Raw genomic sequence first — 18,961 nt, 5'->3', positions numbered from 1 at the left:
CTCTCTCTCGTTCATATTCATGCTGCTGCTGTAGCCTACACCCCCCGTCTCTGGGAAAGGAGGACATTAACAGGCTAGTGGTGGAATGCGACTAAGTATATTTATCCGAGTGCTGTACTCAAGTACAATTTGGAGGTACTGTTACTCTACCTGAGCATGTCCATTTTACAACGCTTCGTTCTTTTAAAAACTCATCTACTTCTACTCCACTCACTACAGCTCAATTAGTTGACAGTTACTAGTTACTTTGTAGATTAAGATGAGAGCATTTGAGCATGATATCAATGCATTTGAGCATTGATATCAATGATATCAAAAAAATTAAATCAGACAGACAGACAGACACACTGTCTGTCTGTCTGTCTGTCTGTCTGTCTGTCTGTCTGTCTGTCTGTCTGTCTGTCTGTCTGTCTGTCTGTCTAGCGAAGGACAGCTTAGCCACTATAGAGCTCAACACCAGCAGAGGACAGCTTAGCCACTATAGAGCTCAACACTAGCAGAGGACAGCTTAGCCACTATAGAGCTCAACACCAGCAGAGGACAGCTTAGCCACTATAGAGCTCAACACCAGCAGAGGACAGCTTAGCCACTATAGAGCTCAACACTAGCAGAGGACAGCTTACCCACTATAGAGCTCAACACCAGCAGAGGACAGCTTAGCCACTATAGAGCTCAAGACTAGCGAAGGACAGCTTAGCCACTATAGAGCTCAACACTAGCAGAGGACAGCTTAGCCACTATAGAGCTCAAGACTAGCGAAGGACAGCTTAGCCACTATAGAGCTCAACACCAGTAGAGGACAGCTTAGCCACTATAGAGCTCAAGACTAGCGAAGGACAGCTTAGCCACTATAGAGCTCAACACCAGTAGAGGACAGCTTAGCCACTATAGAGCTCAAGACTAGCGAAGGACAGCTTAGCCACTATAGAGCTCAACACCAGCAGAGGACAGCTTAGCCACTATAGAGCTCAACACTAGTGAAGGACAGCTTAGCCACTATATGAGCTCAACACTAGCGAAGGACAGCTTAGCCACTATAGAGCTCAACACTAGCGAAGGACAGCTTAGCCACTATAGAGCTCAACACCAGCAGAGGACAGCTTAGCCACTATAGAGCTCAACACTAGTGAAGGACAGCTTAGCCACTATAGAGCTCAACACTAGCGAAGGACAGCTTAGCCACTATAGAGCTCAACACCAGTGGAGGACAGCTTAGCCACTATAGAGCTCAACACTAGCGAAGGACAGCTTAGCCACTATTGAGCTCAACACCAGCAGAGGACAGCTTAGCCACTATAGAGCTAAACACCAGCAGAGGACAGCTTAGCCACTATAGAGCTCAAGACTAGCGAAGGACAGCTTAGCCACTATAGAGCTCAACACCAGTGGAGGACAGCTTAGCCACTATAGAGCTCAACACTAGCAGAGGACAGCTTAGCCACTATAGAGCTCAACATTAGCAGAGGACAGCTTAGCCACTATAGAGCTCAACATTAGCAGAGGACAGCTTAGCCACTATAGAGCTCAACACTAGCAGAGGACAGCTTAGCCACTATAGAGCTCAACACCAGCAGAGGACAGCTTAGCCACTATAGAGCTCAACACTAGCGAAGGACAGCTTAGCCACTATTGAGCTCAACACCAGCAGAGGACAGCTTAGCCACTATAGAGCTCAACACCAGCAGAGGACAGCTTAGCCACTATAGAGCTCAACACTAGCGAAGGACAGCTTAGCCACTATAGAGCTCAACACTAGCGAAGGACAGCTTAGCCACTATTGAGCTCAACACTAGCGAAGGACAGCTTAGCCACTATAGAGCTCAACACTAGCGAAGGACAGCTTAGCCACTATTGAGCTCAACACTAGCGAAGGACAGCTTAGCCACTATAGAGCTCAACACTAGCGAAGGACAGTTTAGCCACTATAGAGCTCAACACCAGCAGAGGACAGCTTAGCCACTATAGAGCTCAACACTAGCGAAGGACAGCTTAGCCACTATTGAGCTCAACACTAGCGAAGGACAGCTTAGCCACTATAGAGCTCAACACCAGCAGAGGACAGCTTAGCCACTATAGAGCTCAACACCAGCAGAGGACAGCTTAGCCACTATAGAGCTCAACACCAGCAGAGGATAGCTTAGCCACTATAGATCTCAACACCAGTGGTTCTGTTAGCAAATAAAATAATCAACATTTACAAAGTAACTAGTAACTAAAGTTTTCAAATAATTGTAATGGAGTGAAAGTACAATGTTTGCCTCTGAGATGGAGTAGAAGTATTGACAATTGGAAATACTCCAGTAAAGTAAAAGTACCTCAAAATTGTACTTAAGTACAGTACTTGATTAAATGTACTTATATTACTTTCCACCATCTGCCTCTACGACTGTAAGGTGATACCGATCATGAAAGCAATGTTTGCTAGGCAATGATCTTCATGATAAACTCAACTCAAAGTGAAACATTTTGTAGTTATAGCAGAAACTGAGACACATGAGAGCAGGTTGAAAAAAAAAAAAAAAACGCAATGAAAGCTGACGCCACATCATGCACACATGCGGTCACGCCTGCACAACCGCTGTGTGACCCGCATGACGTGGCATTTCAGCCAGTCAGGCCCATGTGACCTAAATGAGTGTGACACCCTTGCCCTGGATCCCAACCAACATGCAACAAAGACAATGTCATCCTCATGACCAGCACAATCGCACTAGCATAGCAAGCATATAGGTATTAGTGCAATGGTGGAAAGTAATGAAGTATATTTACTTCAACGGGTCTGACCCAAGGGTGCAGCTTCCTGTTCTGAAATTGAGTCCATATAGGAAGTGAGTTCAAGTGAGAGTTCATATGAATGGCCTGCGGTTTCGCTGTTTTACCCCTGCTGGTGTCAGAAAGAATTTCTCTCAATGCAAAGTGGGTGGGTTTTTGACGAACTTTAGACTTGATTTTCTTACCTTAATAAACATTGTCATAAATACTATATGCTTCCAGTCGCTAGTTTAAAGTCTTCTTTCAATCATCATGATATGCGTTTTGGTAAATTATGGTCCCATTTATTTTAAAATTGACGATAAAGAAGGTTATGCTCTAGGAGGGGCGGGATGATTTGATTGACAAGCTACACAACCAATAGCATTCATTCCCCGCCCCCGCTCTTGATTGCTTTTTTGTATATATTAAAGATGGCGGATTTGAAATAGCTGAAAAATGCTCTGTAGAAGCCAATTGCGTCACTTTGTCCATTCATTTTTACAGTCTATGGTCTTACCCCGATCACCCATAACCCTATAAACCTAAACCCATGTTGGATACAGGATTGCTCTGCCTCTGTCCTGATCAGTGTGCTAGTTTATGGCCACTTGTCAATCACGATCTCTCCAGCTCTTTAATAAACAGAAAATGACATTCATCCAATCAAGAGGGAGAACCCATTAATCAGCTTTGATTTTATACTGTTCCAGTTCCAATGTTGTCTGCTCATTCCTTTCTGTCATCACTTCTTAATTGCACTTGTGTATCCTGTATCATGTATGAGTTCTCTCTCCTGATTGGATTTAAAAAAAATTGTATCCTGACCTGAAAATGCATTTTCTGTTTACTAATAAGCTGGAGAGTCCTCTGTTACCGACCAAACAGATTATACCAGAATATAGAAATATTTAACATTTCCTTTAACAGAAAATGAAACAAACGGTGCATGCAGTCTACACAACTGCACCTAATGTTTATCAGCCACAGTGGTGGAAAAAGTACTATATATTTTTTACAATGTAGAAAAACTCTGTTACAAGTATGAGTATTGGCATCAAAATATACCTAAAGTACCAAAAGTTAAAGTATTCTCTATGCAGAATGTCCCGTTTCACAAGTTATCATAATATGATAACTAAGTGATTTTATGTCTTTTGAAAATAGCAGATCTACAAGCACACAGCCCGTTGCATGCTTGTAGATCGGCTATTTTCAAATAGTTTACATAGAAGTTTTAAGAAAAAGCTGAAGTGGTTCTGCAAAGTAACTAGTAACTAGTGTTTTCAAATAATTGTAGTGGAGTAAAAGTACAATATTTGCCTCTGATGTGTAGTGGAGCAGAAGTATTGAACATTGTAAATACTCAAGTAAAGCAAGAATACCTCAACATTTTACTTAAGTACAGCACTTGAGTAAATTACTCAAGAGTTACTTTACACCGCTGATCAGCCAGGCCTGCTTCCAGCAATCAGACTCAGACAATGAACAGAGTTATCCTCACTCTTTGAAGTGATCACATTTACATTGTCAGAATGGTCATGAAATACCCATGAATCACAATATTATGACACTCAATATTTCAAAATGCGTTTTTGCTGCCGCAGTGCATCGAGCGGCGGTGTCAATCATTTTTCATTGCTGCTTCCAGACACCTGGCATCTCTGGGATGTTAACAGTGGTCTAAAGTAACTAAGTACATTTACTCAAGTAGTGTACTTAAGTGCAATTTTGAGGTATTTTTTTACTTTACTGGAGTATTTCCAATTTTCAGTACTTTTACTTCTACTCCACTACATCTCAGAGGCAAATATTATACTTTTACTCCACTACAGTTATTTGAAAACTTTAGCTACTAGTTACTTTGTCGATTTTTATTATTATTACAAAACATACATTAACAACTTCAACCCTATATACATTTTGGCCATTTGATCTACAAGCTCACAATGTGTCGCATCGCGACGCATTGTGAGCTTGTAGATCTGCTATTTTTATACATTTGAAACGTTGTGAAATGAAACATTCTGCATAATGAGTACTTTCTACTTTTGGTACTTAAAGGTAGGGTAAGTGATATTTTTTGGTAATTTTAGTTTTTTTTATATTATAGTTCTATATTCTGATAGTAATCATTGCTACAGAGCGTGTGTTCGGTCACAGGGGTCTCTCCAGCTCTTTAGTAAACAGAATATAGTAAATTTTCAGGTAGGTGACAACATTTAAGGGGGGTACCAGAGGGTCCCCAGCAAAATATAGCGTCACAATCAATGTTAACCACTTTAAGCATATGTTATACATTGGCTATTCAAAAAACAGATCCAATCTCATGGAGCTTGTATATCTGCTATTTTGAAGGAAGAAAATGAAAAATTATATATTTAAAACTAATATTTTTAACTCAAATCTTTCTTTGCGTCTGGAGGTCCCTGGCACAACATATTTGTCAGATGGGGTTCCGCGACCAACTACATACTGTAACAACGTAATGTAATTGGAACCCTGGCCCTTCAGTGCAGACGGTTAGGTGTTTATGCACGGCGGGTGGTTAAACTGCCGTCCATTGTTTTCTAAGTACACACAACAAGCTGCTGACGCAGCATGCTACAGAGAGAGAGAGAGAGAGAGAGAGAGAGAGAGAGAGAGAGAGAGAGAGAGAGAGAGAGAGAGAGAGAGAGAGAGAGAGAGAGACACAGAGAGAGACAGAGAGAGACAGAGAGAGAGAGAGAGAGAGAGACACACAGAGAGAGACAGAGAGAGACAGAGAGAGAGAGAGAGAGAGAGAGAGAGCGAGAGAGAGAGAGAGAGAGAGAGCGGCATTCAGATACACAATGGTGAAAAAAGTACTAATTTTTTTTACTTGAGTAAGGGGATCAATACCACAATGTAGAAATACTCTGTTACAAGTAAAAGGCCTGTGTTCAAAATGTTACTTGAGTAAAAGTACAAAAGTATTGGCATCAAAATATACTGCTCCACAAGTTGTGAGGTTATGGGTTTTCAATTCAATTCAATTCAAAGGGCTTCATTGGCATGAGAAAACATACGTTTACATTGCCAAAGCAGAAAGTTTTCACTTGTGAGTTCAGCACCACGGACAGCGACGCTGTTAGAGAGGAGACTTTTAAAAAAATGGGACGTCTAAGAGAGAAACAAAGAATTCACTTTTTCTTCAACGCTCTGCCACTCATCTTCTGCTATAACCCTCTCCAAATTAAAGCCCTACCTGTACAAGAGTGTCACATGAAAATAGTGAAAATAGCAGGTCTAAAAGCTCAACACAACTTGCAGTGGTGTAAAGTAACTAAGTACATTTACTCAAGTACTGTACTTAAGTACACATTTGAGGTACCTTTACTTTACTGGAGTATTTCAAATTGTCTACACTTTTACTTCTAATCCACTACATCTCAGAGGCAAATATTGTACTTTTACTCCACTACAATTATTTGAAAACTTTAGTTACTAGTTATTTTGCAGATATAAATTATTACATTATAAAACATACATTAACCACTTTAGCTTTATTTTATACATAGGCTATTTGAAAATAGCCGATCTACAAGCTCACAACTGCTTGTGAGCTTGTAGATCTGCTATTTTCAAACATTTTAGTACTTTTACTTTTGGTACTTTAAGTACATTTTGATATCAATACTTTTGTACTTTTACTCAAGTCAATTTAGAATTCCGGACTTTTACTTGTATGTTATTGATACTTGTACTTAAATAAAACATTTCAGTACTTTTTCCACCACTGTTTATCCCCATATTTTATCTCCAAATTAATGCCCTCTACTCGTACAAGAGTAGGGCATTACAAGAGTGTCGCGAAAATAGCGAAAATAGCAGGTCTAAAAGCTCAACACAACTTGTCACAATGCCATGTTCACTACTTGTGAAATGTTTTGAAAGTGAAATCGGTTAATTCTGTACGCGGGTTTTAATAAATATTGAACAAATCAAAAGTATTAACAAGAGCTTGTGACTAAATAATAACTATATTGGATCCACTGCCTGGAACACAGGGGTTTTATTTCTTCTGAAAAGTAACAGTTTTGGACTGTTTCCACCCAACAGCGACAATATCTGTCGGGTGGAAACCTCATAGTATGTTCACAACTGTTACTTTTCAGATCCGCGCTTCGAGCTTGCAGATCTGCTACTGTTGATGCTTTAGTGTGACGCTGTAGTATGATCAAGTAGGGCGTTCATTTATGAACAAACACAAAAAGTTAAAAACATGGAGATAAGAGGCACGACAGCGACTTTATTGCAGTACATCGGTGCAAAACTAATTGGCAAATGAAGTCTTAAACATCAGGAAAAAAAGCTTCACAGGGCGAGAGAGCTTCTCTTTCCTGTGTCTGTGTCTTGCTGCTTTCAGCACTCACACACAACCACTCTGCAACAGACCGACACACACACACACACACACACACACACACACACACACACACACACACACACACACACACACACACACACACACACACAGGATGACAGATGCACATGCGCACACATGTGCACACACACACACACACACACACACACACACACACACACACACACGTGCACACACACACAAATGCATGCGCGCTGCATTAGTTATGTAAGGACACGCTGAAGGACACCGCGATTGAGCTGACATTCTGGTTTCACTAAATAAGATGTCTGCTTGGCTTCTGCATCTCTCCACCTCTATGCAGCGCTCCAACCCTTCCCAATGTCTCTCTCTCCCTCTCTCTCTGTGTTTATCTACCCCACTCTTTCCCTCTCCCTCTGTCTATTTTCCTCTCTCTCTCTCTCTCTCTCTCTCTCTCTCTCTCTCTCTCTCTCTCTCTCTCTCTCTCTCTCTCTCTCTCTCTCTCTCTCTCTCTCTCTCTCTCTCTCTCTCTCTCTCTCTCTCTCTCCCTCTCTCTCCATCTTTCTCCATCTTCCTCTCTAACTCCCACCCCCTCTCCTTCCATTCAAGGAGAGAGGAGAGAGATAACTGATGCTCCAGTGTGTTGTTTCTGCTCAGATATTTCTCCCAGGCTGTTTCCCTCTCCTCTCCTCTCCTCTCCTCTCCTCTCCTCTCCTCTCCTCTCCTCTCCTCTCCTCTCCTCTCCTCCTCCCAGTAGAGCTGATAGAGCAGCATCTGTACAGTAATTACACTGGAGCTACAGGGAGCTGCTGGATGCTGCTTAAACATTTATTAAACCACAGCCAGTGAGCACAGAGAGAGAGGGAGGGAGGGAATGGAGGTACAAGTGCCACATACGGACAGTATGTGGCAAGATTCTACTTAAGTACAATCATGTACTTTTGCTTTACTGGAATGTTTACATTTTTCGGTCAATTACACCTACTAGATTTGCGATTCACGTTTATTTATTAAATGTAAGCAGGCTGCTGTATGGTCATATCCTACACCAAACAAAATGATACAATATGATTCATCAGACAGTATACAATGCTAGGCGTGCAACAGTTAATACATCTAATTAATTACATTTTTAAGAATGTTCTGCTTGAGGCGCCCAGAGCGCTCCGTCATCTTCAGAGCGCAACAGCCTCGGCAAACCTCTCGTCGGCCACTGAGAAGGAAATCAGCACCACGCTCATATTGTCCCGACTCCCCTTGTTCAAGCAGGTGTCAACGATGTCACTGCAGACTCTTTCTAGATCGTCCGTCACCTCTAACCTGGACCTGATGAACGCGCACAACTCCTCGTTGGACATGACGTCCCAGACGCCGTTGCACGCCAGCACGACAAAATCGTCTTCCGCCTCGCGTCTCTCTATCGCCACCACGTCAGGCTCTGGAGAGACCAGCTGCTGCGTGGGGCCCTTTCCGCTTACACACTTGTAGTCGAAGTCCCCCAGGGCCCGGGACACGGCCAGGTCCCCGTTGACTCGCTGCAATATGACCACGCCGCCGGCGTTCTGGATCCGCTCTTTCTCCAGCGGGTCGCTGGGCTTGTGGTCCCGCGTGGCAAAGAAGGGCGCCGAGTCTCCACCTCGGCTGAGGACGCCCCGCGAGTCTCCGCAGTTGATGAAGTAGATGTGGCGGGGAGAGATCAGCACGCCTACCGCGGTGGAGCCGCTCTGCACGACCCAGTGTTTCTCATAAAGGGTCCGCATGCTTTCGTCGAACCTCAGGAAGCCGGCGCGGATTGCGTCGGTCACGCTTTCCACGGAGGAGGAGGGTTCCTCCCCCTCCTTCAGAGCGTTCTGGAAGTCAGGGTTGCTGGTGATGTGCTCCAGCAGGTGCTCGCTGCAGTGCTCGGCCACGCGGGACCCGCCGTGACCGTCGTAAACGGCAAAGAAGGACCAGCGGCGGAGGCCGCGAGGCAGACCGATCACAGCCGTGTGTGCGTCCTCCATCTCTCCCTCCCTATAGCCCTGCATGCTGCTCAGACCGTAGCGCAGGTCGTTACCGCGGCCGCGGTCGTTACCGCGGCCGCGGTCGTTGTTCTTTTCCCATCTCTGATAATCCAAGCGGTCTGAGGACGTCTTAAATGACCGGTGTGGGAAAAGAAGGCCGATCGAGCCTAACAAGCTGGGCTTCGCAGTTGGCACCAGAGAGGGCGTCCGTCCCAAAGTGTTGAAGGTGGTAGGCACCCGCCTACAGATGTTGCGGGTGAGGAGGAAGGTATTTAGTGGCGCGCCCCTGGCTTTGGGTGACAACGTCGTCACTGAAGAACGTAGTATGTTAATTCTGGCCAAATATGTCATCATCCAGCCTGGAGGACTAGAGGAGACAAGTAGTAAAAGATAAGTGGGTTGTCTAAGGTACAGGACCAGGATCGTTGGAGATCTATGGGGTCGGCAGATGGAATCTGGGATCTTTATATACTGTCTTGTCATCCCAATGATGTCACGATTACTCAGCCATATATCTATATGGAGTTCCAGATCAACCATGCCTAAATATGGAGTATTTATGACATATTTATGACGTAACACATCATATATTAATCTGGTGTCTGAGTGGAGAAAGACATTCAACGGGCGATCCAGGTATTGGCTTAGAGTAAGGGCAATTATTAGCTCATTTATTTGAGGTGTTTGTGGCACAGCAGTTAGAGATACAGAGGAAACAAGTAGATAGAGTTAAGAGTAAAACAATATCAAAAAACAATATACAACAATATACAACAGTATACCAGATACAGTATCAGCACTGTGCATAAACGGCGAGGGGACAAAACACCAATCATCTCATCTCCAACCAATTATACGTCAGTACGGTAACTGCACTGCACTGGGTCGGCGAGGAAAATAATAATAAACAGATTCAGTCCATAGTATCTCAATGGCCTCTGATGAACATCATCAGCAGGGTGGTGAACGGGCCCTGGACTTCGAGGAGATCCCATTAACGAGGACAAGAGATGATGATGATCCAGACATGATGATCATCACTCCACCTCCATCATCAACTCAAGCCCTGGATGATCGACCTCTTCTGGCTGAAGACACAGAGAAACGTCTTGCTGAAGATACAGAGAAACGTCTGACTGAAGAAGAGACTCAACTTCCTGACAGCTTGTTGTGCTGCTGTCAGGTTGCAATAGATTACCTCAGCCAGACGCTGACGGCTGCTAAGAAACCGAGAAGATACAACGTGCTTTATACCGACAATGACGACGAAGCCATGCTGCTGTTGTCAGACGACCAGCCCGTATGGAAAGACAAGAAGCTCGTACTTCGACTCGATTCCCAATTATGAATGGCTAGAGTTGCAGGCTGCTACGCGGCCTTTAAATATATAGTGGTCTCATGTTGTTTTTATGATATCCACCCATGGATGCGAAGGTTTCAATGCGTTCACAGCCCTATTTTCCTTTATAAAAGTATTATTATAAAATGATTACACAATACTCGCAATACGTCGCACATGTGATGCGTCGTGAGATGGCAGATCTATTTCTGAATTTTTTTTAAAAATTCTTCATGCCTGAAGAAGGTCATCAGTGACCGAAACGTTGCTTCTCCTTCAATAAATCTACTGTACCGTGCAGTTCGGCGGTGTGCGGGCGTATTCCTTTTATTATTGAAAAAACTACATTGTGAAATTGTTTTGTAGAAAAGAAAGCTTGAAATATTTTGGGAAAGTGGTTAAGATTAGGCCTATAGTAGTATCTTTCTCAGTACTTGTAAGTTAACAGAACATCATTAATCATTTGATCACAGACTTACAAGAAAACAAACTCCCCCTTAACCCATTCAATCAGGGAACACATCTGTGTCATTTTAGATGTCTTTGGGCTATTCAAAAAATAGCAGATCTACAAGCTCGCTGAAAGTGAACATTTGTAACTCAAATCTTTGCTTCTGGGGGGGTCCCTGGAACAAAATAGCTGACAAATGTTCGCTTTAAAAATATAGATATTTAAAGATTTGCACAACTTTTCACGATAAAAAAAAAATAGCAGATCTACAAGCTCATAGCGCGGCGCTACGAGCTTGTATATCTGCACTTCTTTTATATGAATGGGTTAAACTGGACTGAGGATGTGACATGAAGTACACATTTGACAGGGAAACTTTCACTTGTGACCAGGAGTATCTATACTTTTGCTCAAGTACTGGGGTTGAGTACTTTGTCCACCACTGCTCAACACTATAGCCAGGCAAAGCCACCGGCCTTGTGCTTGACTGCTGAACGTCACCTTAATGGAGAATAATGGTCCTATGAGCATCATAAAGGTGTGTTTTTGTCATAAGGTGATGATGGCAGATTGTAGTACCGTTCTTCAGCGATGTACTGTACAGGCGTGTACCATGGGGGTCGCTCTGCGTTAGCCAAGACTGATGCCTGTTCAGAATATCACTGCCAGTGTACATTTACTCAAGTACTGTACTTACGTACAATTGTGCGGTACTTTTTACTTTACTTGAGTATGTAGATTTTTAAATATAAATCCTTCTAATCCACTATACCGTCTCAGAGGCTAATATTGTACTTTTAACTCCACTACAGTTATTATAAAACTTTAGTTACATGTTACCTTGCAGATGTATAGATTACTAGACCAGTGACCGATGCACGTTGGAAATGTCTGTCTGTATCCTTTTTATGCCCATATATGGAGATTTTTGTATCCGTCAGTCTGTGTCCCTTTTATGCCCATATATGGAGTTCCGGGTCATATATGGGGATTTGCTTTATATATGGGGATTCGCTGTTCCATCTGTATTTTTTGGAGATCCACTGATCCGACCGACTTCCCACTTCGGGTCCTCTCCGATATATGCACACCAAGTTTGAATTCGGTAGGTCCCATATATGGGTATATCGGTTGGATAGGTGGTCCTGGACAAATTTTAATGCTTTACAATTAAGATTGTACGATTATTATAAAACATTGTATGATTATTAGACATGAGCCTCCTCCGGCCTATTTTATATATTGTCTATTCGAAAATAGCCGATCTACAAGCTTGCAACGTGCCACCGTGCAATGCATTTTGAGCTTGTAGATGTGGCTATTTTTGAAAAATAAAATACAAACTTGAGAAATGGGACTTTCTGCATAAGGAGTACTTTAACTTTTAGTACTTTAAGTATATTAAGTATATTTAATATAATAATTAAGTATATAAGTATATGAGGCCAACACTTTTGTGTTGGCCTCAAGATCAGTGCCGCGCTATGAGCTTGTAGATCTGCTATTTTTGAAAAATCTTCAAAATATTTTTTTTAAGATTTTTTTTCAAAAAACTGTTAGGATTTAGAAAACATTTTTAAGAATCGCCTCAGGTCTTAATGGGTTAAACATCTCAGTATATTTCTAGTATATTTGTTCTACCACTGATCACTGCTGAACACATGCTGTCCCCTGGCATCGTCATAACCACCTGGATCTTTAGCGTTCCTGCTAACAGGAGTTGCCATTTTTTGCCCCGTCGCTGTTTTGCAGGTGAAATGTATGCGAAGCGTGCATCCGTCTCAGAGGGATAATACAGTATATAATGACACACAGGGGGGGGTTAGAAGTATTTTTAAAAACGGAGAAAGAGGAATACAGTCTCTTAAGACTCAAAACAAAGTAGAACTTTACGTTGGCCTTATTTCAATGTACGTAGAAGTGAGCTACTGTATGCTTTGCAAAAGCACTGCGAGTACACAATAATGCACCATAAATACTACTATATGGCAGTGGTTCTCAACCTGTGGGTCGGGACCCCCAGAGGGGCCCTCACATGATTTTTCTTTTGGGGGGGGGGGGGGGTCCCCAGATTATGGCATCAAAAGTAATGAACAAACTATACTATAAAAACTGGTCAAACCTTGACCAAATTGTCAAATAATAAAAAATAAAGAGGCAAACATTTTGACAGTGGTGTAAAGTAACTAAGTACATGTGCTCAAGTACTGACTGTACTTAGTTACATGTACTCAAGTACAATTTTGAGGTATTTGTACTTTACTTGAGTATTTCCAATTTCCAATACTTTTGCTTCTACTCCACTACATCTCTGATCCAAATATTTATTTGAAAACTTTAGTTACTAGTTACTTTTGATTACAAGTAAGACGCGCGAACGCGGGAAGCGAACGCAGCTCGAAAATATTGTGTATTTACGGACTTGTAATCCGTGTTATTTCACCGTGATGGAGAGAGAACATTGTGTGTGTGTGTGTGTGTGTGTGTGTGTGTGTGTGTGTGTGTGTGTGTGTGTGTGTGTGTGTGTGTGTGTGTGTGTGTGTGTGTGTGTGTGTGTGTGTGTGTCAGAGCATTGTGTAAATTCCTGCACTCTGGCGCACTCGGGTGGCTGCTTACAGGCAGTGCACGCATGTGAGTCATGTCACCCAGGGGCAGGCAGGCAATGAGAGCGTGAGTCACATGGGTGCATGCAGCCAATGAGAGGTGAACACAGACACACGGACAGAGACACACACAACCCAGGCAGAGTTACATAGTAAGCTCCACTTGCGCGGAGGCGCCTCCTTCCGCTGCGTTCGCAATTATTACAAAACATACATTAACCACTTCAACCTATACATTTCAGCCATTTGAAAATAGACGATCTACAAGCTCACAATGCGTTGCGACGCATTGTGAGCTTGTAGATCTGCTATTTTCAGAATATGTTTATACATTTGAGAACTTGAAATGAGACATTCTGCATAGTGAGTACTTTTACTTTTGGTACTTTAAGTACATTTTGATGCCAATACTTTTGTACTTTTACTCAAGTGCATTTTGAATTCTGGACTTTTACTTGTAACAGAGTTCTATATTGCAGTATTGATACTTTTACTTAAGTTAAATATTTGAGTACTTTTTCCACCACTGTCTCTAATACAAGGCTCTGTGTGCTGCCAGCCCAGGCCAGCAGCGCCACCACATATGACCCGTAAATAAGAGGTGGGGAGGACAGAAGCACCGGGGTCTGCCAGGGCAGCTAAATCACTTCACGGCTTTACTGAGACGAGCTGGCAAAACACCATCTGTATATGCTGACTGCTGAGGACACTCCACCGTGGTCACGGTGACACAAACAAACATGGCAGCGTTGGTGGCGGAAAACTGCCCTGTTGCACCCAAAGCCTGTTCCACTTCACTTACACTTTAACAACAAAACAATGTAGCAGACGCTCTTATCCAGAGTGACTTACGACAAGAGCAAGATCTGAACCACGTCGCTCGCTGTCGGGGCACAAACCTTGTCTTATCTCCATTTAAAATTGTTTGAGTTTGTTTGGGGTAAATTAACGCCCTGCTTGATCATACTACAGCGTCACACGAAAGCGTCAAAAGTAGCAGATCTACAAGCTCGAAACGTGGCGCGAAGCGACGCGTTTCGAGCTTGTAGATTTGCTACTTTTGATATTTTTGAATTTGAATCCTGAAAAGTAACAGTTTTAACGTTCAATGTTTTTAATGGGACATATGAGGTTTCCACCCGACAGAGACGATAAGCAGAGTAAGCATGAACTGTGATCTTGCCTCCTTTTAATTTGTTCTTGATCTTGACAAGGTGACCTATAGCGGCAATATGTTGTTATACACACATAGTGCATGCGTGTGTGTTTGGGTGGGGGAGTGGGAGGAAGTATGTATGTAATCAAGAATCTTTTTATTTGCCATATTAAGCCTGGCTTCAAGGGACTCGTTTGATAGTGCTGAACACAGAGGACACGTTCTGTACTGTACTGAACACAGTGCTGAACACAGAGGTGTTAACAGAAACACACATGATCATCTGTTCTCATGTTTTTGTTACTTAGGCCTCATTACTAAATCTAATCTAAACTATGATCTTCTCTCAGACCCTGGTTGGTCCCATGGGGCACCAGATCATTTCAAATAGGGGTTCACAGCTTAACCCATTAAGGCCTGAGGTTACGATTCTACAAAATCTTGTGTTACTATATCAGTGGTGCTCAAACTTTTTCATGTCAAGGACCCCCAAAATTATATGCATTTGGCTCCGGACCCCCATCTGAAAATGTTTTGTTCCACGTACTGTTATTATTATGATAATAATCATGAAATAATTAAATTAAGAGGCCAGCTTTGGAGCTTGATATTACAGCTGATTCTCTCTTATTACAATGGTCGTATCTAGCTCTTTACATTGGCTCCTATGCTAAAACGCAGCCCTCTATAGACTTCACATTCTGACTCCAACATCTGCACTGAGCACAAGATGTGCTGATAGGGGACAATTGTGCTTATTGTTGTTCTGAAGCGAGCTGTAAAATTAAGTGTAGGCATCGCAATATAAATATTCCTCTCTGTCATCATCACACACCGTCTGAGCCTTGCAAGCTGGACAAAAATTCACAAATTGCCCCACAACATTTTGGCAGGACTGCGAGGGCAACTCTACAATCTCTCTCCCCCCTAATCATAAAAATGTTTTATTGTTTAAAAGCAGCCCCCCCCCCCCCCCCCCACTAGCCCGTCCACTCAAGGTTATGTAAAATGAGTCAATCCTCCACGGTCAAACAGTGACACCTGCTGGCTGGAGCCCAGGTGAACATTCTTCTCTCTGTGTCTCAAGCTGTGTCTGTGGTTGTCAAAGTGGGGTCCGAGGGACCCCCGGAGGTCCTTGAGGGGTTTCCAAGGGGTCCTCAGAGAAATGAGGAACAATTGAACCCCTTAAGCCCTATTTAAAAAAATAAAACGTAGCAAATATGTTTGTTTTACTACAATTTTACACTAATTCTACCAGCTAGGTGATCCAATGAGAGAATCTACTGTAGGCTATAAGAATTAGTGTTTACATCATAGGTTTCTCTCTCCCCAACTAACAGTATAGACAGCTGTAGATTTCTGTACTAAATCTAATCTAAATTATGATCTTCTCTTAGATCTTGGTTGGTTCCAGGCACCAAATCTTTTCACATAGGGTTCACAGCTTAATACATCATTAAAATGTATGAGAAGCACTGATCTAAGAAAATGTATCACTTGCACTTGAGTGTTTTGTGTTTTTACGTTAAAACATGTGACGGCTGAGAATAATAGCAGACGATACTCACGACAACAAACACATCATATAAAAACAACATGCGGATGAGAGATAACTGAGAGAGAGAGAGAGAGAGAGGATTGAAAGAAAGAGAGCAAGAGAGAGAGCGAGAGAGATATGACGTGTGTGTGTGTGTGTGTGTGTGTGTGTGTGTGTGTGTGTGTGTGTGTGTGTGTGTGTGTGTGTGTGTGTGTGTGTGTGTGTGTGTGTGTGTGTGTGTGACATCGAATATGGACTGAGTAAAGACTACAGATGACACAACACAACACAAGCCATACGATGACGACAACGACAACAAGGATAACGACGGTAACGGCGATGATGATCAGTTAAGACGTGATGAAAGGCCCCTTTGGGGGGGCCGGCGCCACCGGGGGGCGCTGTGTGCACTCTTACCAGGGTGGATACTGCAGAGGTGTACATGGGGGTGTGTCCTGTCGACATCAACACTGGCTGCAAAGTAATAGAAGCAACATGTGAGATGCAGCGCTGCACATAAAAAGTATAGGGCTACACAATTCATCTTCAACGTATAGTTCTACAGTGATCACATATCCGACAAAATGATGCTTGTCGTTATAGCCATACTGTAATTGTGCAGCCCTACAGGGAATTCTGGAGGGAAGAAGACTTATTTTTCCTTCTTGCTTTGCTTTTCCAGATAGAGTGCAGGGTGTGCTGTGGATTGTTGCATGCATGTGCACATATATAGCCACTCAGCTCAGTGCTAGTTGAACGCAATATGATGTGATGGAAAACCAGCTTTTTACCCGCTTGCTGAAAGCTGCGGGTCTATGAAGAGGCAGACATACGACTCATCATTCGACAGATTTGCATTCGACAGATTCATTTGCATTCGACAGATTTGTTCGACAGATTTGCGTCATTGGCTGTCGTTTAAGCCAATGGGATACTTTCCCATACTCTGAACGGGCGGCCTCGTCCTCCCAAGCTATGGGACTATGCAGTCCTCCGAGCGCTAGCCGAATTTGGCTAATAGTTAGCTTGTATGATGTTACTAACTAACTGTTTTTAGCCAAGCGCGCTAATGTCCGCTCCCCATTAGTTATCGACGCAAGTCGCGTTATTACTCTCGTAATTTTCATGTATTGTACATCCCAAAATAAAATGTATTAACCATGTTATGGTGCTGTAATGACTTTATATTTTCTCAACATAATACTGTCTTTCACACAGGCCTTGGACAAGAGGATCGCTTCCGCCATTTTCTTCTTCGTTGGTCTAAACAATGACACGGTTGCCAGATTTTGAGAGAAAAATAAGCAACCAGGTCAATGAAAACAAGCCCAAAGATTTAAGTGACTATTAGGCTACATGAGCACTTTAAACCTATATGCATCGGCTATTTGATAATAGACGATTTGGAAATAGCCGATCTACAAGCTCACAACAAAATAATAACAAATAAAAAGCAACTACCTACATTTACAAGCAACTTCACAGAAAACAAGGTCGCTTGTAATTAGTATACATGCCAACACTAGTACGAGTACTTTTCCCACCACTGTTGCTGTTTTTAACATGACTGCCCTGTTTACAAATGAATGAATACACACTACCACCAAGGTTACTGTAGCAACATTTTTCATGTAAGGTATGACGCTAAAATCAGCTGCATTTTATCAGAAAAAAGCAGATCTACAAGCTCACAACGCATCGCCGCCTTGTGAGCTTGTAGATCTGCTATTTTTTATTATGACGTTTTATTGAATACTTCATTTACAAAAGACATTAATGAAACCAAATGGACCCATTTGGGTTTTTTCTTTCATGTAAGCCAGTAGTGAAAAGGGCAAACTTGCAGTTATGCATTACAACTCAAGCCTAGCTGTTTCAAACAGTGAAATCAAAAGACACGTTGTGAGCTTCACTTTTATAAAGGGTTAGGGTTACATTGCAGTATTGATACTTTTACTTAAGTAAAACATTACAGTACTTTTTCCACCAGTGTTGATGTTTTTAACATGACTGCCCTTACGCTACCTGTATTCTATGGACTCACTTAGTTTATTGTGAAAATAGTTCATTTCTTTCATACATACATGAATACTAACTGGTCACCACCGGTCTTTTGTCCAGGAACAATGCATACAACACTATCAACCAGTCCTCCTGGGTGTGTGTGTGTGTGTGTGTGTCTTCATTTTTGTTGTTCATACATTTCTAAGTGCAACACTGTAGTTTTGACTTGGGTAAGGGTAGGCTACATTATGAAGTAACTATATCAGCTGGTGAAAATAGCAGATCGTAGATCAATTATTTTCACTATCATTGATATTGTACACACACACACACACACACACACACACACACACACACACACACACACACACACACACACTTCATATTGGTAGCCAACCAATGAACCTCTGTGGAGTTATTTTTGTTGCATTCGAATGGCTGAGATTTTATTTTAATGACAACTTTTACATTTTGTGCTGCAGATTGGGGCAAAAATAGCCTGCCGCAAGCGGGTATATTATGACTTTGTCATTTCTTGTTTTGTAATTATAGGTCTTATTATTTAGTTGCATTGTTAATGTGTTGCTTTTATTTTTGTTTCAATTAATTAATTATTTTCCTTTTAGTTTTATATAAAAGCCCTTTACATAGACTCAACCACACATAATATTAAATACATACATACTTAAAATAATCAGACAACTTGTCTTTACTGACAACCTCGTGAGGTGTCTGGTGCAGCTCTCGTTCT

The 18,961-nt window shown here is 42.3% G+C and overlaps 2 protein-coding genes across 2 annotated transcripts in view; both read right to left on the bottom strand.

Moving 5' to 3' along the window:
* dlg4a (discs, large homolog 4a) overlaps window positions 1–18,961 on the bottom strand; it is a gene marked incomplete at its 5' end in the record, with an annotated part of 196,190 nt that overhangs the window by 57,906 nt on the left and 119,323 nt on the right. The window contains one exon of the mRNA XM_080435830.1: window positions 16,624–16,680. Coding sequence (XP_080291956.1) covers window positions 16,624–16,680 — 57 coding nt within the window. The remainder of the gene's footprint in view (window positions 1–16,623; window positions 16,681–18,961) is intronic.
* Window positions 8,293–9,471, bottom strand: LOC308090037 (protein phosphatase 1A-like; the record flags this gene model as incomplete). Its single annotated transcript, XM_080435063.1, has 1 exon — window positions 8,293–9,471. One exon carries the CDS (start codon window positions 9,469–9,471, stop codon window positions 8,293–8,295), a length of 1,179 nt encoding a protein of 392 aa, XP_080291189.1.

Source organism: Gymnoscopelus braueri (assembly GCF_963280865.1).
Source record: "Gymnoscopelus braueri genome assembly, chromosome: 8".
NCBI lineage: Eukaryota > Metazoa > Chordata > Actinopteri > Myctophiformes > Myctophidae > Gymnoscopelus > Gymnoscopelus braueri.
This window is presented reverse-complemented; position numbering and strand designations above follow the sequence as displayed.